Consider the following 24,012-nt stretch of genomic DNA (forward strand, 5'->3'; position numbering starts at 1 on the left):
CATGTGGGTTCCAGGCTGTCAGTAGGCTGGGTACACTCCTCCCCCAGTGGGGCAGACACTGCCAGAGCCCAGCCTTTGGTGCAGGATGGCCCCTTCTGACTAGCAGACTACCAAGGCATGCCAAGCCTAGCAGCCCAGATTCACCCACACGAGCTTCTGCAGAGCCCAGGTGCACAGCACTGTTGGTCCACCCCTTTCCTGGAAGGGCAGACACTCCCCAGAGCCTAGCCTCTGGTGCAGGCCAACCCTTCTGACCAATGGACTATTGGGGGAGCCAAGAACCAGCCCAGACTGCCCACACCAGCCCATATGGGAACCACACTCCACATGGAATCCAGGCTCTTGGGAGGCCCAGTTCACCCCTCCCTCAGTGGGGCACAGGACAGCCTCTTCTGACCAGCAGACTACCAAGGGAGTTCAAGCCCAGTGGCCTAGATCCACCCACTCCAACTTTCACAGTTCCCAGATATAGGATGCGTTAGCATCCATTGAGGGACACCAGCAGAGTCTAGAAGCCCAACATCAAGGTGGCGTAGAGACAATCTGCATGGATATTATAAACATGTAGGAAAGAAACTGTAATATCTCAGATCCACTCTGCAAGAAAGGAAGACACATAGACAACATGAAAAAACAAGGGAGTAAAGTGCCCCAAACAAACCAGGACATTATAATAACAGAACCCAGGGACAGCAACGTTGATGAAATGTCAGAGAATGAGTTTAGAAGGTCCATAATTAAATGATCTCTGAATTAAAGAATGACCTAAATTAGCAAATACAGGCAAAAATTGATTATTCCAACAATGAGATAAGAGAGCAAATACAGGTAGCAAATTATACTTTAAGAGAGAAATAGAGACCCTGAAAAAAAAAACAAACAGAAATCCTTGAAATGAAGCATATAATAAATCAAATTAAAAAACTCAATAGAAAGCATGATCAACAGACTAGATAACTTGAAAGAAAGAACATCAGATAATGAAGACAAAGTATACAATCTGGAAAATAAAGTTTATCACATGGTGAAGAAAGTTAGTAACCCCGAACAGAACATCCAAGAATTATGGGACAGCAATCAAAAGACCAAATATAAGGGTTATTGGGATAGAGGAAGGAACAGTTTCAAACCAAAGGAATGCACAATCTCGTCAGTGAGATAATATCAGAAAATTTTCCCAAGCATAAAGAACAAATTGGAAAACCAAATACAAGAGGCTTATAGGACACCAAATGTACAAAATTCCAACAGATCTACACCAAAGCACATTATAATGAAAATGTATAGTATACAGAATAAGGTTAGAATCTTAAAAGCCTCAAGAGAAAGGAATCAGATTATATATAGTGGGAGACCAATTCAAATCTAAGCAGATTTTTCAACCCAGACCCTCAAAGTCAGGAGGTCATGGAACAATATATACCAAGCTTTGAAAGAAAATGGATGCCAACCAAAAATCTTGTATTCAGCAAAACTAAGCTTTAGATTTGATGATGAAATAAAAATCTTCCATGATAAACAAAAGTTAAAAGAATTTACAACTACAGAGCATCCTCAGCAAAATATTCCAAGAAGAGGAAATAAAAAAATGATGAAAATCAGCAGAGAGAAGGATTACACTAAAGGAAAATCTAATCAGAGGGGAAACCCAGTCACATTAAATAACAAAAATAAACAAAAATGGCTGGGTATACAAATCATTTCTCAATAATAAACCTGAATGTTAATGGCCTAGACTTTCCAATCAAAAGACATAGAGTAGCAGATTAAAACAAACAAACAAAAAAAAAACCCCTCCAAGAGACTCAACCAATAGGAAAAGACATCCACAGATTGAAGATGAATGGTTAGGAAAAATTATACCACTGACATGGACTGTGGAAGCAAGCAGGGTTTTCCATACTCATATAAAGCAAAGTAGACTTCAAACTAAAGTCAATCAAAAAGGATAAAGAAGGACACTACATACTGCTCAAGGGAAACATACAGGAACAAGACTTAACAATTGTAAATATATATGCTCCAAACAATGGAGCATCTACATTCATCAAACAAACTCTTCTCAATTTCAAGAGTCAAATAGACCACAACACAATAATTTTGGATGACTTTAACATACCTCTTTTATCACTAGATAGATCTTCAAACAAAAGCTGAACAGAGAAACTAGAACTCAAAAATACAATCAATAACTTGGACTTAACTGACATATATAGAATATTGCAACCTTCAATAAGAGAATACACTTTTTTCTCAGCAGCACATGGATCCTTCTCTAAAATAGACCATATACCAGTCACAAGGCAACTCTAGGCAAATATAAAAAAGTAGAAATTCTACACTGAATTCTATCAGATCATAATGAAATGAAATTAGAAATTAATAATAAAATAAGAAATAAAATCAACTCCAGCACCTAGAGAATAAATATTATGCTACTGAATGAACGATGGGTTACAGAAGACATTAGGAGGAGATTAAAAAAATTTTACAGGGGAATGAGAGTACACATAAAACACATTGAAATCTCTGGAATGCTATGAAAGCAGTTCTAAGAGGAAAGTTAATTGCATGGAGTTCATTCCTTCAAAGAAGAAAAAGTCAACAAATAAATGACTTAACACTACATCTCAAAGCCCTAGAAAAAGAACAAATCAGCACCAAAAGCATCAGAAGACAGGAAATAATTAAAATCAGAGCTGAAATCAATGAAACTGAAACAGAAGAAACAATTGAAAAAATTGACAGAACAAAAATTTGGTTCTTTGAAAAAATAAATAAAATTAATAAAATAAAAATAAATAAAATTAACAGACCCTTAGCCATGCTAGCAAAGAGAAGAGAGAAAACTCAAGTCGCTAACACATGTGATAATAAAGGAAATATCACAGCAGACACTAAAGAAATACAGATAAATAGAAATTATTGTACTATAATTAAATTAAAAATAAAAGGTATCAACAAATTTCTAGAGTCAAATAATTTATCAATATTGAATCAGGATGATATACACAATTTAAACAGATCAATTTTAAGTGATGAAATAGCAGATGCCATCAAAATCTACCAACTAAGAAAAGCCCAGGACCAGTCAGATACACAGCTGAGTTCTGCAAAACCTTTAAAGAAGAATTAATACCAATAGTTTCCAATTTATTTCAGGAAAAAGAAAAAGAGGAAGCTCTTTGAAACTCATTCTATGAGGCCAATATTACTCTGATTCCAAAACCAGACAAAGACACATCAAAGAAAGAAAACTTCAGGCTAATTTCTCTAATAAACATAGATGCAAAAATTCTCAATAAAATTCTGGCAAATCAAATACACAAACACATAAAAAAGATGGGCACCTCAGTCTAGTGGGATTCATCCCAGGGATGCAAGTTTGATTCAACATACAGACATTAATAAATGTAATCCATCACATCAATAGACTCAAAGATAAGAATCATACGATCATCTCAATAGATGCAAAAGAAAAATACATTTGACAAAATATAGCACCCCTTTATGTTCAAAACACTAGAAAAACTAGGGATAACAGGAGCATATCTCTATGCCAATATCATTCTAAAAGGAGAAAAATTGAAGACATTCCCTCTAAAAACTGGAACAAAACAGGGATGCCCTCTTTCACCACTTATATTCAACATAGTTTTTGAAACACTAGAAAGAGCAATTAGATAAAAGAAATTAAAGGAATACACACAGGAAAAGAAGAACTCAAATTGGCACTATTTGCTGATGATATGTTCCTATACATGGAAGATCCTAAGAGTTCCACCAGAAAACTTCTAGAATTAGTAAACAAATTCAGCAAAGTAGGAGAATATAAAATCAGCACCCATAAATCAAAGACATTTCTGTATATAAGTGACAAATCCTCAGAGACGAAAACTACCTCATTCTCAATAACCTCAAAAAAAACAAACCTGGGAATCAACTTAATGAAAGAAGTGAAAGATCTATAGATGAAAATCACAGCACTCCAAAGAAAGAAATCAAAGTAGACTTTAGAAGATAGGAAGATCTACTTTGCTCTTGGATAGGTAGAATTAATATTGTCAAAATGACCATACTTCCAAAAGCACTATACACATTTATTAAATGTGATTCCAATCAAAATTACAATGACATTCCTCTTAGAAAGAGAAAAAGCAATCATGAAATTCATCTGGAAATATAAGAAACCCAGAATAGCTAGAACAATCCTTAGCAGGAAGAGTGAAGCAGGTGGCATCACTATACTGAACTTAAACTATACTACAAAGCAATAGTAAGAAAAACAGGATGGTATTGGCACCAAATCAGACTGGTAGACCAATGGTACAGAATAGAGGACACAGAGACTAACCCACAAAACTAAAATTATCTTATATTAGACAAAGGTTTCAGGAACATACATGGGAGAAAAGATAGTCTCTTCAACAAATGGTTCTGGGGAAAGTGGAAATCCATTTGCAACAACAACAAAAAAATTAAACCCCTATCTCTCACCATGCATAAAACTCAACTCAAAATGGATCAAGGACTTAGGAATATAGCCAGAGATTCTGTATTTAATAGAAGAAAAAGTAGGCCCCAATCTCCATCATCTGGAACCCTAACTTCCTTAATAAGACTCCTATAGCACAAGAATTAAAATCAAGAATCAATAAATGGGATGAACTCAAACTAAAAAGTTTCTTCTCATCAGAATAAACAATCTGTGAGGTGAATAGAGAGCCTCTGTCTTGGGAGCAAACCTTTACCCCTCACACATCAGATAGAGCACTAATCACTAGGGTATATAAAGAACTCAAAAAGCTAAACACCAAAAAAACCAAATAACCCAATCAACAAATGGGTCAAGGACCTGAACAGACACTTCTCAGAAGATGATGTACAATCAATTAACAAATACATGAAAAAATGTTCATCATCAGTAGCAATTAGAGAAATGTAAATCAAAAATCATTCTAAGATTTCATCTCACTCCAGTCAGAATGTCAGCTATTATACATACAAACAACAATAAGTGTTGGCGAGGATGTGGGGAAAAAGGTACACTCACACATTGCTGGTAGGACTGCAAATTGGTGCAGCCAATATGGAAAGCATTATGGAGATTTCTTGGAAAATTTGGAATAGAACCACCATTTGACCCAGCTATCCCTCTCCTTGTTCTATACTCAAGGGACTTAAAAACAGCATACTACAGGACCACAGCCACATCAATGTTTGTAGCAGCACAATTCACAATAGCTAAATTGTGGAACCAACCTAAATGCCCTTCAATAGATGAATGAATAAAAATATGGCATATATACACAATGGAATGTTATTCAGCAATAAACAGAATAAAATCATAGCATTTTCAAGTAAATGGATGGAGTTACAAAAGATAAAGCTAAGTGAAGTTAGCGAATCCCCAAAAAACAAATGCTGAATGTTTTCTTTGATATAAGAAGGGTGATTCATAGTGGGATAGGAAGTGAGAGCATGGGAGGAATAGATGAACTCTAGATAAGGCAGAGGGGTTAGAGGGGAAGGGAGAGGGCATGGGGTAATTAATGCTGGTGGAATGTGGCAATCATTATTATCCAAAGTACAGGTATGAGGACATGAATTGGTGTGAGTATACTATGTATACAACAAGAGATATGAAAAAATGTGCTCTGTATATGTAATAAGAATTACAATGCATATATAAATGAAAATTTCATATATAAATTTAAAATGTCATATATAAATAAATGTCATATATAAATAGAAAAACTCTGAATATAAGTTGTCTGATTCTCAAATTAAAAGATGTAAAAAAAAAAAAGATGCAGACTGGCTAACTGCATTAAAAATCTAGAGTCAATAACTTGCTTCCTGCCTGAAACTCACCACATAGGCAGAGACATATATAGACTGAGAAGAAAAGTAAAATTGATACAGCAAGAAAAGTAAAATTGATATAACAAGCAAATGAAACCTGAGAGTAAACAGAAGTAGCTGTATTCATATATGAAAAACACACTCCAAAATCAGTCAGAAGAGAAAAAGAAGGTTATTACATATGAGTAAACGAAATAAAGAATATATGAAGAAGATATAATAATTACAAATAAGTATGCCCTAAAGAAAAGAACACAGAATTTCATTTAAAAAACACTCATAGGATATAATGGGGGAAAACTTCAGTACAATACTACTTTTTTTTAGACAGAGAGAGAAAGAGCGAGAGAGAGAGAGAGAGAGAGAGAGAGAGAGAGATTGATTTTGTAATTTTTTTTTTTAGTTTTCGGTGGACTAAAAATTAAATAAACAACTTTATTTAATTTTTATGTGGTGCTGAGGATCGAACCCAGCGCCTCCATACATGCCAGGTGAGCATGCTTGAGCTTGAGCTTGAACCACATCCCCAGTCGCTAGTGGTATCTTAATATTCCATTTCACTAATAGATTTGGCATGCAGAGAAAATATCAACAAGCACACATCATAGTTACACTACCATTATAAATCAACTGGACTTAGCAGATACCTACAGAATATTCCATTCAACAACTTTAGAATACACATCTGAGGAAGCAGGACATTTAAAGAAGAGTAGAGAGTCTGAGGTTCAACCAAGAACCGTCTAAAATTTATAAGGCACATGGAGAAATAGCAAAGATGTAAGATGGACTAAGAACAGCCAATAAGGTAGAGTGACCTTAAGAGGAAAAACAAAAGTGGACAGCTGAAGGTTCCTATTTTCCAGGGATATTTGAGGTATTATCATTTAAATGTATGGTGGGGTTAAAATATCAGCATGAGGAAGAACTAAGAATTTGTAAAAATAACATGTTACAGTGAGGGCAAGAACATATGTGAGAGAAGCACATTACAATATGGGCCAGAGGGTCCATCAGAGGTTGATTACAAATTCAAAGAGAATAGCAGGATAATTTCACACTCTAACAAGATACAATACTTGTTTGTTATTCAGCAATCCTTGCTTAGTCTAGTGTAGGCAAGGAAGACTTAGGTATTGGTACAACCACTCTTGCCATTGACAGTTAAGGAAGAGAGCAGGGAGTTGAGTGGACTTGAAGGGAGAGTATCATAATAGGGCATCATATTGTCTAAATAGGGTAAGAAGAACATGTGCAATTCTGAAGAGAGTGGAAAACTGATAAGGGAAAGCATTTGGAATCTGCATGAGGATAAAATATCTGGAAAAGGAGCATCAAGAATATGTGCCAGAAGGTGAAGAGGAAACAGTCACAGAAGGAACAATGCAATCAAGGTCTCAAACTGGACAGGTGGTGATGGTCAATAGTGTGGCCATACATAGAGATAGGGTGGGAGGGAGCAGAGTGATTCAAAGGGAGAGAGTCAGGAAAGGTGAAGCCAGGATGTTATCTCAGTATGTTCAAGGATCCTGGCAGCACTAGAACAGGAGACAGAGGAGCCTGGTGAGCTGGTACTGCAGCCTTCCTGGATGAGGGGGAGTGGTTAAGCTGGAGAGTGACACCAACAAGAAGTGGTAGGTGGCGCCACTTTATGGGGCAAATTTCAAGTAGCTGGACATGGAGAAAAAGAAAGGAAATTGTTGAAAATTTCAAGGTGCACCAGAAATATTCTAATAAATGGATGCAATCTTGTTCTAAGACTTGATCTTGAAAATAAAGCATGTTGAAAGGGAAGCATAGAGCCTCCAAATGATGAGGACATTATTGTTTTCAGAGGACAGCCAGGATTTTATCAGAACAAGAAAATGAAGTGGACATTATAGGGTCTTAAGAAATTAGAAGATAATAGCCTCCAATTTCCAACAGGCCCCATGGAATGTTTTCTGGGAGAGTGATAAAATGGCATATTAGTTTCTAGTAGGATGTGGATAAAGGCTCAGAGGATATAGTATCAACCAAGACTACTGGGACTATGAGAAGATTATTCCAAGAAGAAAATAAGGGAAGACCCATTCCTCATCTCAAATAATTCCCCATAATGTAGAGATGAGAAGACTAACAAACCACTATTCAACAGAATTATTATTGGGGCCCCACTTTGGAGGTACCTCTAGATCTTCTTACCATCCAGGTAATCATGCATCTCTCTCCCCACCCTCTTCTTGCTCTGCTCATGATGAGATTTTATCAGTACTTCTCAAAGTCATTATGCTCCTCCAACCTCAGTATTTACACTGATAAATACTTTACTTTCTCTTTCATTGGACCTCTACTCCTCCTTTAGTTATCAAACTAAAAATGATATATTTTTTCCTCAAATCACGCATTTCCACCATACCTTCATGACACTCAAATTTATGCATAATTTTGTTGTCAGGCTAGAATGGAAAATCCATGAAGATACTGGTGGTGTTGTTTTCTGTGTCTGTCCTCCTGCCTGGAATTAAGTTTCTATCTACAAATCACTAGATTACTTTCCATCAACAAAATAACCTGAGAGGCTCTCCATCTGGTTTAGATGGATTTCAGAGTAAAGAGCCCAATATATTTGATTGCCCAAATTGCCCCTTACTCACTTGAAAATGTGAGAGTTATGAAGTGGTATCCCTAACCTCCATTTCCTCATCTCAGATAAATGATCACTGTGATACCTATCATCAGATGATAGTGATGATGAAGCCACATTACCTACGGTGGGGTGGAAGTGTGGGAACAAAGTGATCCCACATAGCAAGCAATGTGTATAACTGACGTCCAATCATTCATCCTGTCACTAAGATAATACAGTTTAATTAATATAATTCAGACTGCATTAGCTAATTGCTAAGAATGCTCAACAGAGTATAACTTCATGCTCTCATATGCTCAGTTCAGTCTCTGGTACTTTTCATATAAATTGTCATCAATGCTTTCCTCACATCTATCTTTGAAACAGGACTGCAACATGTTGATCAAGTAATCTCTATCCAGTTTTCATTTTGTAGACTTATTTCAATTCATCCATTATATTTGAGTATGTGAAATTTTCCTAACAACAACCTACAGACATAGGACAAACACATAGAAATAGACAATAGTAATCACCTGTACATGTGATATGAGCTTCCTCCTTTGGAGAGCAAGATTGGTGTTTCCAGGGGTCAGAAGGACACTGCCAGAGAGAGCTATCAGTTTCTCGACAGCGGATTCCATCTATCCAGCGGGGTCTAGAACCTTCCCTGGGAGGAACCAAGAAATCCAGAGTCCCAGTGTCTCCACAGCCAAGCTGTCTACATATCATGGATAAGGTCATGGATTCCATGTGGCTGCTACAGATACTGCCCCAGGTGTTGTTGTAGAAAACCTCCAGCCACCCAGAACACTCCTGGTCCTCGCTCACCAGCCTGAGGGCCAGGAACTCTGAAATGGGAAAGAGGAAAACAGGGGTCAGTGAGCATTCAGTTCTTACTGCTGTTTCTTCTTTATTCCTAAGTAGTGAGTGCTCATCGCTGACTGTGCTGAGGAAGTGCCCACTAGGTAGAAGACTGAAATTTTTGTCCCTTTAACCTGTTTTGCTAACTTGTACCTCTTTTTCTGTTTCTACAACAATGTAATATTAGCAAATGACTAGGCAGAAACACTGATCTGGGGGCTCTGCAGAAAGTGAATTCTTTATCTGCTATCTGATTAACCATCTGACAGATCCTAAAAAATGAGCATAAACAGAGGGTGGTAGAATAGTGGAGCTGCAAATATGTCCACTTTCTAATCCTGGGAGACTATGAATATTTTCATTCACATTGCAAAAGGCTTTTCAAACAAGATTAAGAAAATGGTCCTTTCTGTAGGCAAGATGGGACATGGCTGTATTCCTAGTTGATTCGAAGGCTAAAGCAGGAGCATCCCATGTTCAAAGCCAGCCTCAGCAACTTGGCATGACTCTGTCTCAAAATAAAAAATAAACAAAAGTGTCATGGCTGTGGTCCAGTGGTTGAGTCCCCTGATTCAACCCCAGTACCAAAATAACAAGCAAACAAACAAACAAAAAAAAACTTAACAAAAAATATGCTTTCACTGTGAGATTATCCTGGATCATCCTGGATAGCATTTCCCCAATGTAATGACATCCTTACACTGGTATCCTCACAAACAGATAAGCCATCTGGCCCTCACCAGAGTGTGATGTGAACATGGAATGGTAAGACGGTTGAAACACTTTGGGTTTGAAGAAGGAAGGGTTCATACAAGGAATTCAGGCAACTTCTAGAAGTGGAAAAAGGTAAGAAAGGAGTGTCTTCCCAGAGTTCCAGCTGTTGCAGCCTGCTGACACCTTGTTTATAGCCCACACAAACCCAGGTCAGTCTTCTAACCAACACACTGTAAGATGATAAATTTGTATTGTTTTAAGACCCTCCGTCTATGGTAACTTGTTACAGAAGAAATAGAAGACTAATTCAGTGGGTCAGGATGTTGCACTGGCAGGTAACAGAAGAGTGATGGCTGCTTTAAATAGACACTGTAGAGAATGACTGTGTCAGGGGACAGTGCTAAGAAGGAAGGAGCAGAAGCTCAGCTGCTGCAGCAGGACATGGAAGCACCTCATTTTCTCCTCTGCTGGAAGGACAGGAATTGTGAGAGCACCACCTCACCACTGCCCTGTCAGCAACTGCCCAACCCTGCCGCAGGGCTCAGACATCATCCTTCAGACCCTTCCAGCCTGTGCACAGAGTATATCACAGACCTGAGCAGATGACTCCAGCATCCTCCTTGTGACTGCAGTTGTGCTTCCCCCAGCTCTGGGAAGGACACTGCCACACATGGGCCTCCTCTCCTGTGCAGTTCAGCTCATCCAGCCAGATGGGCCCTGATCCCTCTCCAAAGTGAGCAGAGATGGTGGCCTCCAGGGCCACTCCACAGCCCAGCTGTCTGCACACCACGTGGGCATCACTCAGGTCCCAGCTGTCATCACAGATGGAGCCCCAGGAGCCCTGCTGCAGGATCTCCACTCTCCCTGCACAGGGACTGCCTCCATCCACCAGGCGGAGGTGTCTGCTGTCTGAGGAGAGACAGGGTCATGTCAATGGGCATTTACACAGGGAATGGGAAGGCTCTGTGTTGGAAGCCTTGCTCACCTGAACAGTTGGCAGACTGGCCCTCCCAGGCTGCAGAGCCTGCTAGGTCAGACCAGGAGTCATTGCACTGGGGTAGCAGCTGGGTCTGGTTTCCTACAGATGGGAGTAGCGAACAGGAAACAGAATTAAACTTGACAATAATCCAGTGATGGCATCTGAAAGCTGCAGCCCACAATCAGTAATTTCCTTTCTTCTATTCAAGGATTCTGCTTCTGCTTCTCTTGGTTAAATGAAGTATAAATCTACTATAGTCCCAGGAATGACTTTAGGAAAGTGTGAATATAGCAGTGCTATTTGAAAGTATTGCACAGCTCCCAGGGAAGCAAGACTTAGGAGTCAAGTTCAGAGAAAAGTAAAAATTAGAATCAGCGATTTTTCCCTGGAGGCATTTGGACATTCAAAAGTAGTAGGTGAGACATTGAAAATCTCAGCATGTTTGCCAGTTTTTCCTGGGAGTACACAAGTAAATATTAGGTTGGACCAAAGAAGAGGAATCATATTAAACACCCAGGAAACTTGTATTTTATAAAAAAAAAAAAATTTGTCAGAGATGATGCCCAGTATCTCACCACTTCAATTTTTTTATAATGTGATCTACCCTAAATAAAGTGAATTGAAGAAATTAAATAAATTTCTTTCTGAAGTTTTTGTAGGATAGATTTTTTTCATATATGATGCCTGTCAATCATAAAAGCCTCATACATATAAAACAAATTATGTAGAAAACAAATCGGACAAAGTAGAAAAATAAAAAGATTTTCATAGAGTGGTATTGGTATTTCCTTATAGTTATTTCAAATAATCATGATTAAATTTTATAAATTAAATGACATGACATGCATCTTGTAGAAAATAATAAAAATTCAATAAATATTTGAGAGTTATGTATAACTAAAAAGATCTCAGTAAAAAGACCAATAAAGTCAATGACTACAAATAAGAAACCAGAGGATGAGTCTAACAACAGTGTAGGTTAACACAAAATAGAAATGTTAAATATAACATGGGAAAATACATAGTGAAGAAGAGAAAGGAAAAAACAAAAGAAATATAATAGGATACTAAGAGAGATGGTGAGAGAATTTAACATTCCTATTTACTTCACAAAAGTTTTGGTTATTAAGGCCATATTTGATAGTGCAAAAAAAACCAAATTAGAAAATACACAAATTTAGGTATTCAACACACATGTCGTTTATAAAAATACCCACAAAATCTGTGACACTCTATCTATTGACCTCTGCAGTCTATTCCTCCTTCCCTCCAATCTGGGCTGAGAGTGGTGAGTTGTCTATAAGCAACAGAATGTGGTGAAGGCAGCACAGCTTGACTTGGAACCTAGCTAAGAAAGTCAGGCCGCCTCCTCTTGACATAGGATGTTTGCTTAATGGGAACTCTACTCTGTGGACTATCATGTGGGACAGAGTATTTGCATGTTGTTTTGTCAGTAGCCACAGTTGAACTTCAAGCTACCAGCCATGGAATGAACTATCTTGGTTTCCCAGGTTGGTCAAGTCTACAATGACCTCAGCAGCAGATGAGATCCAAGTGCAACCTCATGAGAGACCACAAGAAGCAGCTGCCAAGAATCCTTGCTAAATTTATGAATCTGGAAATAATGGGCAAAATGAAATGTATTTTTATTTGTGTTGCTATTTTTTGGGGGGGTGGGTGGGTGATGCATTAAAAAGCAATAGCCACTAGGACAATGATATTTACTGTGAATTAGCAATCATATATTTCCATGTTTATTGTGGCATTCTTCACAATAGCTACAGTATGGAATCTGATGCCCATTGGAAGAAAAATTCATAAAAAAATGTGGTATAAATATGGCCATAAAGAGGACTGGAGTCTTCCCTTTTGCATCAAAATTGTTGGAATCATAGGATATTATGTTAAGTTCAATAACCCAGATACAGAAAGACAAGTGCCACATGGTCTCCATCATATGTGAAAGCTAACATTTTACTTTATGAAATTTGGCAATGACACTGTAGTTATGTAAATATTCTTGATAATTTTTTAAGAGTAAGGAACATCTTTTTGTGTGTAATTTTTTTTTATTTATATACGACAGCAGAATGCATTACAATTCTTATTACATATATAGTGCATAATTTTTCATATCTCTTCTTGTATACATAGTATAATCACACCAATTCATGAGGAACATATCTTATCCACCTACTCTTAGCTAGTTACTCAGAAATATTTTATATATTCAGTGATAAATGTGGCAGGATGAGGGGATAATATAGAAAAATAATAGTATTGGGGAATCTGGGTTAGGGTTATCTGGGAATTTTGTATTATCTTTGAAGATTATTCAGAATTCTCAAATTATCAAGAAAAATAATAAAATACATGAAAGAGAAAAAAGTGAAAACAAAGCCACCAAAAAGCAACTGTGAAAACTAGTTGTGATGTTTAGATACTGGCTGTCTCAGAAAAGCTCATGTGTGAGACAATGAAGTAAGTTTGGTTATAAATGTCTTAATTAGCACATTAATCCTTTGATAGTATTAACTGGGGGGTGACTATAGTCAGGTAGGTAGTGACTGCATGAGATGGGTCCCTGTTGGCATGATTTTGGGATTTATATGTTCTCTTTGTTGAGCAGAGTTCTCCCTATTTCTGCTCCTTGGTGGCCATCTGCTGACCTCCTTTCCCCTGCTTCATTCTTCAACCCTGTTATTCTGCCTTACCTCCAACCACAAGGAATGGAGTAGGATATCTGTAGAATGAGATCTCTGAAACTTTGGGCTTCAAAACAAACTTTTTCCTCCTAAAATTGTTCTTGTCAGGTCTTTCTGTCACAGCACAAAAAGCTGAATAAAATACTAGTAGAATTAATTCCTAGGACAATTCACTAAAAGAAATTCATAAAATAACATCAAAACATAAAACACCAAGAGTATACCTAGTAAAAGTTATGTATAATCTCTGAGGGAAATTAGAGGTATATCTTGTAGGTCAATTAGCTTCATATTTATGTTTAAGTCAAATCCAAACTCAATCTAAATGCCATCATTCTATTATTGAATTAAATATATCATACTGTTTGTAAAATTTATTTGAAATTCATAAGACCAAGTATGACCAATGCACTGGGCAGGAAAAACAACATAATTAGATTAGTTACTTTAAAGTTGTCTTTTAAAATGTTAATGAGACATGCTATAAACTTTAAATAATTAAGGTGGTATGCATGGCTACAACCATAGAAAATAATAGAATGGACCAGAATGAAGCATAGAGGAAGAGTCAGAAGTAACTGCACCCTGTGTATTTCAAAGGTAACACAGTAGTGGGGAAAAGGCTTCTCAGGAATGATTCTGAGTCAATTCTGGATATGCAAGCAATGATGTGAAACAATTTTTAAACCATGCACTATAAAAATACCAACTCCAGAAAGATTGTGCAACAATATGTGAAAGAACCATAACTAAACATGTATAAGATACGCTTGAAAAATATTTTTATGATCTTATAATAGCAAAGTTCTTTTTAAAGTGACACTAGAACACTACAAGTTCAAGAAATTATGATATGCTGTGCTTCATTAAGAATAAGAATTTGACTCTAGAAAGAAGGTCTTATAAACAGAGGTCATAAGAAAAAAACAAAGATTAATAAAGATATACAAATATATCCACATTTGCACCAAATGATATTGACATGGTAATTTGTAAGATCATTATTTGGCTACTCAGAAAGTGCAAACAACTCAAATCTCCACATAATTTGAATGAATCAATATATGATCCTGCAGTTATTTGCAGAAAACTCTACAACAATAAAAATAGGACTCAGCTAAAAATTAAAACATGGGTAAAATGCAAACATTATTTTGAGTCAAAGAAGACACAAAAAGAGAACATGGTGCATGATTTTACATGAAGCTGAAAATCTGAAGAAAATATTCTTTGGCAGCAAAAGTTAGAGTATTCTTTGGAGGGGAGGAAGGCACAGTGACTGGAGGAATGTGAGGGTGACTTCTGGGAGCTGCTGATGCTCTCTGATAGTCCAGGGTGAGGAATGTGACAGAGCTGTCATTCATTGATATATAGTGTTATCTATGAACTTCAATAAATTATAATGTTTACTTAAAACCAATCCTTTTAATATTTCTTGACAGGGCTGAAATATGAATGATCATTAAGAATCATAGTTCTTGGGCTGGGGATGTGACTCAAGCAGTAATGTGCTTGCCTGGGGTGCTGGGTTGGATCCTCAACACCACATAAATTTTAAATAAAGATGTTGTGTCCACCGAAAAACTAAAAAAAAACTAAATATTAAAAAATCCTCTCTCTCTCAAAAAAAAAAAAAAGAAAGAAAAAAAAAAAAAAAAGAACTATAGTTCACCACTGTGGGAGACCATCTTTGCAGGTGACTAAGTTTCCTCCCAGGCTGGGTGTGAGGCTCTCTCAGTCACTTTTAATGTGGCAGAGCTTTCCCCACCCTTCTTGGGTTCCAGAGCTTGTCTGTGTGGAGGCTTATCTCAGCACTGCCCCCAAAGATACAATCATCACATCCTGACCTTGCCACACTGGCCCCCCTTGACCTTCATTGGGTGGGATTTTCCCCAGAATTTTTTGTTCCTCAAGAAAAGCCCTCTCTCTTGCTAGTCTCTTCAGTAAAACCTCGCCGTCCCCCTGGGGAGCTTGAGGCTGAGTGTTCAAGAGCCCTTCTGGAGCTGGTTTAAAGGTAAAATGGTGTCTATGTCTTTAATTTAAACTCCCTGAGAATTTTTCCATGTGACCAAACTGTTCACACAGTCTGCGCTGTCCTTGGACTAAACACCACAAAATATCTCATTTTTGAAGTAAGCTCTGCATGCTATCTGCTCTCAAGAGACATGTCACTCTAGTACCAGCCAGCCCTGCCCTCTCTTACCTGAGCAGACCACAGAGGCTGTGTTTCCATGGGCACAGGCAGGAACACCCAGGGCAGTCACAGGGCAATTCCACAGGAAGGACTCAGACCCTGAACAGTGGAATCGGTCTCTCCAGATCTCATCTCCTCCTTCCACAAAGTACTCTCCCTTTGGGGTGGAGATGGCGACTCCACAGCCCAGCTGACGGCAGACAACATTGGCATTGGCCATATTCCAGTGGGAGGCACAGAGTGTTCTCCAGCCTCCAGAGGTCTTCATCTCCACTTGACCCTCACACTGAGAGCTGCCATTTTTCATGAGCCGAACATCTGTATATCCTGGTAGAAGACAGGGTTTTAGAAGCATTACATAGTTTTCTTACCCCAATAGATTGTGTAGGGAGGTTAACATCCTGTTGTGAGTCTCACCTGAGCAGACAACTTGCACAGCCCCTCTGTGGGGGCAGCTGCCTGCAGGACAGGGCACTCTGGGGCAGAACCAGAGGCCAGGCTCCAGCCCCTCACACTGGAACTCTTCAGCCCAGACCTGTTCACTGTCCTCTGTTAAGGGCATGTTCCCCAGGACAGATGCAGCCTTGCCACACCCCAGCTCTGCACAGATGACCTGGGCAGTGGGTAATGTGAAATTCCCATCAGATACTGGAATCCATCCTTCTCCAGAATTCACTTCCACTTGCCCAGAGCAAGGTCCATGTCCTCCAACCAGATGTACAAATCCTATGGGAAAAAAAACAACGACAAGTACCAGTGAATAGAAGTGGGGAGCAACAATTAACAGGTTATGCTGTCAAATCTTTCTGTTTTTCAGGGTTGCGGTGTTGGGGCTTGGATTCAACAGATGGTGCCTGAATGTGAATTCCTGGAGGAAGTGTGTGAAGCCAAATTTTGGAAAAGGAATTTGTAATGTCCTTTCTAAGTTGCTGATTCATGGTAGGAATATACACACTATCCTATACACATACATATACATACATGAATATGTGTGTTTTCAAGAAGTGCGTGTGTGTGTGTGTGTAGTGTGTGTGTGTGTGTGTGTGTGTGTGTGTGTGTGTGTGTGAAATGGATTTTTCTTTTATAGGGACATATTATTCTTTATATGACGGTACCTTTGATTTTTGACTTTGTTTGACATTCTTCGTCCTTTTTTGTATATAATCCATATCTATCCACTAAATGTGAACTCAGTGTAGAAAAAGACTTGGATTAATTTTTCACTCTTTTATGCCCTGAAACTTTCAATTCACAGATTCACAGATAGTGATTCCAACTAAGACAACATTTGTTAATTAATTAAAAACTTCAGTATGTATTCATAACTGACAATTTATATTTATTTTCCATTTAGGGATGAGAAAAGAAACCACTAAATAATGTGAGTCTGAGATAGAAACTAGGTTATTGTGACTAAAATAATCATGATTCTTTACATTATCCTTCCCATTAAAGAAGACAGAAATGAAATTTAAACTATGAACAGAAGTTATCCAGAGATGTAAGAATTTTCTTTTGTGTGTGTTTTTAAGGGATTATTCTGTTTCTAATAGAGTTTAAATAATATATTATACATCGATTGAAGCTGATCAGGAAGTGATTTCAAGTATGGGTTCACACCTTTGGGAAGGTGTCTAGTTACATATGTGAAATTATAATATAATAGTTATTTTATGTAGTGAAGAAATTCAGCAAGAAACCTTTCTCAAGAGAATAGCATGTTCATTAATTTCCCCCTAAGTAATCCATCAAAGTGAAATGAACATCAAAACATTAATCTATCTTTTTAAAATTGTTACTTAAAATGTTTCATTTGGGATACTCCCTTCTCTCTTTGAGGCTGATGTACTAACATGAAGTATGGATTCCTGAAGTGTTACTACAATGGTAATTTTAATTTATATCATTATTACAGAGGAATAATGATAGTGTACCTTATTTATAGAGTCAAAATTCAGATATACAAATTCCAAACTAAAATCAGTAATCTTTAGGAGGTTATGTTTTAAAGAGTGTGAGACCTGCAGGCACATGATAAATTCAGCCATCAATACAGTTGTCTAGTGACAGGAACAACAAAGATCAGAACAGAAACAGAACAGAATCTGGCTGGCTGAAGGCTCTACCTGTGGATGCAGCCAGGTCTTCTTGTCTATGAACTCTGGTTTCCACTCAGTCACTTTCACATAGACGTTCAAAACCAGTACCACCAGGGAGGACCACCAGGTTTGCATGACTGATTGTAGTTTCAGCTCAGATAAAAATATGAAAATGCCTGCAATGGCATTATTTCCTCTTTATTTTCCTTTTTTAAAAAAATTAACTGTACTTGGCCCATTTCCAGCATCCAAGTGTTAGAATGTCTCAGTTGAGGTAGAATAACATTACATCCCAGCTCTAAAATAATCCACTGGGGTATCTGAATACAGTGTCCTCTGAGTGAAAGGTTCGGAGGGTATCTTTGTTTTAGTCACTGAATTCTATTGAAATATCAAACCTTTGTCAGAAACTTTTGTATAATTTCTATTAATAAAAATTGGAAGCATTTCAGATAAAGAGATAGATCTCCCAGTTGGGTTTTATCTTTATTCTTGTACTCTTTACAGATCAGAGAAACCTAATACAGCTATAGCCTGAGAGGATGCAGAATAAAATTCATATAGTACATGTACTTAGACCATCAACTGAGCATTTGTCATTGTACTGAACAGAGATCCTGAGGTGTTCAGAGAGCAGTATTGTTGTAAACTCAACAATACATTTATTTATCTTTAAAAATACATTGAAGATTTCTTTTGTCAGTTATCATGTATAACTCAAGCTCCCAATAATGAACTTACACTGAATTTTTAAAATAGTGGTATATATACATATGATGCAATAAAATGATCTGATTGAGATCTGTGGCTAAATCTCCCAAACATAAAGTTAAAAAAAAGAATAATAAACAAAACCATGTGAGGCAAACGAACTCAAATAGATTTGATGCAAAAGGCTGGCAGAGCTCACATGATCATATAAAGGGAAAGTATGAGCAATGGGGACCTGATGCTTTTAGGAACCCCCCATCCCCCATGGATCTTCCCAATCCCTGTTTTGTTTTGTTTTTTTTTTTTTTGTCTTTGATCTTTAGAAATAACTTTTGCAGACAGTTGAGAAGTGTGGGTCCTAGTGCGCTGCTTGATCCCAAAGAGGGTAAATTCAGGGCAAAGACTTTAACTGACTCTGTCTGTGTTATTGGCCCACCATTATGACCAGGGAGAGTGGAACAGTGTGAATGAGCACATCAAGTGAACCCAGTGTTGAACATGAGGACTGGCTCCCCAAAGAAAGTGATGCTCAGCAGATCATTAGGATGAGAAAATTTGTGGAGTCTGTGTAAATACAACTACAGTAATTTTATGAGGGTGTTTATTAAATATATTATCCTTTTAATGAATAATTCTGTTTTCTTTAGCAAATGCACTTATTTTCTAAAACACAGGTCAATATCCAAGTTGGTAATTCTATTTTCTATAGAACTTAAAATTTCATAAATAAAAATAAGTCAGTCCATGTTACAAGGACATTTATGCAGAAGGCTGGTGTAAAGAAAGAAATTATGTATGAAATATGATAAAAATTATTAAGAATTATGTTTTTATGAATAATAGGCTTTAAGTGGATTGAAAATGAATACAAACACACATATGTATATGTATGTGGAATTTAGTACTTATAAAATCATTCACATACCTATATTTAATTTTAAAAATAATACTTTAAATTATTAGACTATATAAATATTTATAACATTAGAAAATTAAGGGATAGGTATTAAATAAAAGAAAATTAGTCTCTATTTGGTATTGTCCTGTATAGTCAAATATGTAGATGTCAAAAAAAGAGTCATAAAACATGAAGAAAAAATTATACCTCCTCTTTAGAAAATATCAGAGTGGATTATAAAAATGACCCATTTCTAGGGATTTCCATTAACATGAATTTTTCATTATGCCCTCTAACATGACTTTTCCATATTGACTAAAGTTCTTCAATTATGTGGTATAACACATATCCTTTCATTGTTCTAGAATTGGGTAAGGAATTAATATTGTTAATAATGTTTATTTTGCTTTAAAACAAAGTTTCACTGCCACACAGTTGTGGAGGATGAAAGTAGGACTTAGAGTGTCAGTAGGGTTGTCACCTTCTCTGGAGACTATCAGAGGGATCCTTCCTTGCTCCACCCTCATTTCTTCTGGTCAATGGTAGTCCTTAGTGTACCTCGGCTCACAGAAGCATGGCTTTAGTTGCTGCCTCTCTGCTTACCTCTCCCTCCTTTCTGTGTCTGTCTATGTGTCTCCCTTCTTCTGAGGATGCAAGTCAGATTGGACTAAGGGTTTGAGTGAGAGATTTAGAAAATGATTGAAAAATTCAATGAAAATCAGAAGGATGAAAATTTCCCACTTTGTTTCTCCTATAGTAACCAGCTCTTCTAAATCTGTGATGCTTCAATGAAGATTTTTGAATCTCCTTCTCTGAGACATCACACTTAGAGAACAGAGCCATGTCTCAATATGATCAACTGTCCGAGGAGTAGTAAGATTGGTAGAAGGATGCAAACTTGCCTTAGTTCCTAGAGACTAAGAAGTGATTGATGACAATGACATGAAAAGGAAAAGAAAAAAGTAGGGATTCTTTATTTTTCCTCTTGGTTGCATGTTGTTTCAATCATGACAATCAGTGAAAATTACATGAGTCATAGCAAGGACATTTCAATATCTGCACAAGACTGGTATTTTCATAAAATTTGAAATCTTAATATTTAAATAATTCCATGGAGATTGTCATGTAGGGAAATAGAGTTTGGATTCACTAGAGCCCTCTGTATGTTTGTTTGAAACAATATAAACATTATTTATGTGTCTTGTGGCTAAACTTTCTCCACAGGTGGGACACAACAGAGCCTGAATGACTTGAGGTCCTCACCCAAATTGTGCCTGACTCAGCTGAGGACAGGTGATGAATTTTAAGGGTGAAGACTTGGCTGACACTGAAGGGTACTCTCCAGCTTCTTGTCATTTAAAGGAAATGTGTCTTCCTAATCTCACCTGAAAGATAGCAGAACTTATTTTTATGTAGGAGAAATAGCAGACAAAGAACAATTTTATCAATAACCACTGAATAGATAATTAATACAATTAACAAAATCCCACACAAACTCCAAAGGACCAATACAGCAAAAATTAAAAGCAACTTCAAAATCTTAATGTTTTGCATCTACTTCTTGCACACTAGAGAACAAATTCTGCTTTTTGTATCATAAATCAGAAGATATAGAGACACACTTGTGCTTCAGTCCAAAAGAAGGATGCATCAAAGCTCACAGTGACCAATCTAAATAAATAAATAAATAAATGGTGCTTCTCTGTGGAATAAGGAACTTGAAGGATTGGCAGTAAAGACAACTGAAGGTGCAGAGTATGTGTTTAGCACATGGAAGCAAATGAACTTTTTATGTGGCTTCTCTTATAGGAATAGACAGATGGGCAGCTCCCAGGCAAGGTCTGGCTGTAGATACTTCCTGTATAAATAAATGAGATTCTATGGTATTTATTCTAAATCTATTCTCAGTCTCAATTTCCCTTCCTAACTCTCTTTCTCTGAATTATTGAGTACCATAAAAACCTCAACATAACTTCCTTTTTTATAGCTAAGTTTAAAGCTCCCCAGTGATAAAAGCTGTTGATAGTGTTAAATGTGTTAAAAATTACTAAAAATTATATACTATTGAAGATGCTCATGTGTCATGTCTTTATGTCTTTACAGAGAAGACAAAACTTGGAAAGATTTAGTGACTTGTTAGAGATTAGACATATGAGGCTGGAGATATAGCTCAGTTGATAGAGTGCTTGCCTCACATGCACAAGGCCCTGGGTTCAATCACCAGCACCACAAATAAACAAACAAGCAAACAAATAAATAAATAAATAAAAATAGACCTTGAGATTAGACATATGGCAGCATCCAGACCCACTGTGACCTCAATTATGCCTCTCAGTGATAGCTCCTCTCACTTCAGCTCCCTCCCTTCTTGGTCTCTTCTGCTACCCCCTCAACGAGCTCATGCCATTGAGGATATATCCTGTGCCTTTCTCCTTGGTGCCTCATTTCTACTCTTATTTCACAGAGGTGACCTCCACTTTGCAAACTGGATTCATTTGCAAAAATACTCAGTCAAGACCCATTAGGTCTTGTAGAAACCTGGTCTTCAGGAAACTACTCTTTTGTACCTGCACAAGCTCCAGGGAAATCCCTAATTCTCTGCATTACATCTTTTAGGAAATTAGGGCTCTTTCCACTTCTGGAAATAGCACCTCTCACGCTCCATCACCATTAGAACCTTTGGGTTCAAATTTATCCAGGTAAACAAAAGAGGCAGGGTGGCCAGGTTGATTTTCAATATCTTTCATCAAGACCATACCTTTGTTTCTTCCATTAAGACAACGATTGCCTCTTCCACCTCACCTATAGCTGAGACTCATCTGCATCTAACCAAGTCTTCAGGGCTTTGATCATAAGTCTTGTTTCTTCATCCACCTGTCTCATTGTCCATCACTCCAAAATCTTATTATTCTCTTTAGGGCACAGAACTGTGTCACCTGAGTAGATGGGAATGTCTCCATCAGATGTGGTGTTTTTAGGCAATGCAGGGGTGCACATAGATCCCAGTATCTTCCTTGAAGACCAAACTTGCCCTGTATTCTTGGGCTTCCCAGTCATCTCTGAAAGCTGGAGTAGGCAGCATGATCTTCCCTTTGAGGCAGAGCAGGGGACAAGGAGAGAGGTCAATGGATGCCCAGATATGGGCAAAATGTGTATGATCAGGAAAGGATAAAATGGGGGCAGAGGGGTCTTCAAAGGAGACACCCAGGTCTGGTATAAGAGAAAGGTACTTGAAGAGAGTATTGAGATCTGCTTCCATGTTTTCTAATTCAAAACACTAATGTCTTTCAGAATTTGCCATGTTCCAGAAATGTTTTTAGGTGCTGGGTGTGAATATTTCAAAGAAATAATGCAGACACACTCATGCATACAAAAAAAAGAAGGAAAGAAAGAAAGAAGAAAAAAATTCAAGCTATTTGAAGTTTATGAGAGACCTGGTTGAAACAAAAAGAAAAATCGCATCTTCAGAAGTTCACTGATTCACATGAATCATTCTTACTGGAGTAATTAAAAATTGCAGCCAGATCTAGCCTTGTCTGATTCAAGAGGAAAATTAGGGGAGACCAGGCCCCTCATCTCATAGCACTTCCTCATGATGTGCCAGAGAAGAAGACTAAGAAACAGCTTTTCAACAAGATTGTTATTGGGTCATGTGTGGGAGAGGTGTTGTGCTCTTCTTACCCATGCAGGTAATTAGGCATTGCTCTTCTCCATCCTCCTGCTCTGCTCAGGATGGTCAGACTGCATCAGTAACTGAAGGTCACCATGCTCTTTTTACCTCAGTAATTACACTGAAAAAATGCTCTACTTTCTTCCTGCATTGCACCTCTACTCCTCCTTTCTTTCTCAGCCTAAATATGGTTTCTCTCTTCCTCAATGCACATATTTGTACAGCACCTACCATGCCTTCGTGACACTAAACTTCATGCATGGTGTGTGTCATCAGGCTGTAGTGGATTCCAGAATAAACAGCCCATTGTATTGAATTCCCCAAGTTGTCACTCACTTAATTGAAAGTGTGAGAAAGATGAAATGCTTACTACAAACCTCATCTGAATTCTCTAGTATCCTACATACCTCAACTTTATGTTGGGGGTATCTTTGTCTTAGGCACTGAATTCTATTAGAATATCAAACCTTTGCAATAAACTTTTATATAATTTCCTTTATTAAAAATCAGAAGAATTTCTGATTTGTGATGTCTTCTCATCCATCACTCCAAAATCTTATGTTTAGGCCTTTTTCATGGTTAAGTTTAAAGCTCCACAGTGATAAATGCTTTTGGCAGTATTAAATGTGTTAAAAATTACTAAAAGTGATATATCACTGAAGATGCTCATGTGCTACATCCATATGTCCTGACAGAAAAGACAGA

General features: G+C 37.4%; 1 protein-coding gene across 1 annotated transcript in view; it reads right to left on the bottom strand.

Moving 5' to 3' along the window:
- Nucleotides 1–24,012, bottom strand: part of LOC143398307 (scavenger receptor cysteine-rich domain-containing protein DMBT1-like) — a 182,500-nt gene that overhangs the window by 86,354 nt on the left and 72,134 nt on the right. Inside the window, exons 15-19 of the mRNA XM_076855297.1 lie at nucleotides 16,347–16,655; nucleotides 15,939–16,256; nucleotides 11,037–11,129; nucleotides 10,646–10,960; nucleotides 9,010–9,324 (exon numbers count right to left, since the gene is read on the bottom strand). Coding sequence (XP_076711412.1) covers nucleotides 9,010–9,324; nucleotides 10,646–10,960; nucleotides 11,037–11,129; nucleotides 15,939–16,256; nucleotides 16,347–16,655 — 1,350 coding nt within the window. The remainder of the gene's footprint in view (nucleotides 1–9,009; nucleotides 9,325–10,645; nucleotides 10,961–11,036; nucleotides 11,130–15,938; nucleotides 16,257–16,346; nucleotides 16,656–24,012) is intronic.

Source organism: Callospermophilus lateralis, chromosome 4, assembly GCF_048772815.1.
Source record: "Callospermophilus lateralis isolate mCalLat2 chromosome 4, mCalLat2.hap1, whole genome shotgun sequence".
NCBI lineage: Eukaryota > Metazoa > Chordata > Mammalia > Rodentia > Sciuridae > Callospermophilus > Callospermophilus lateralis.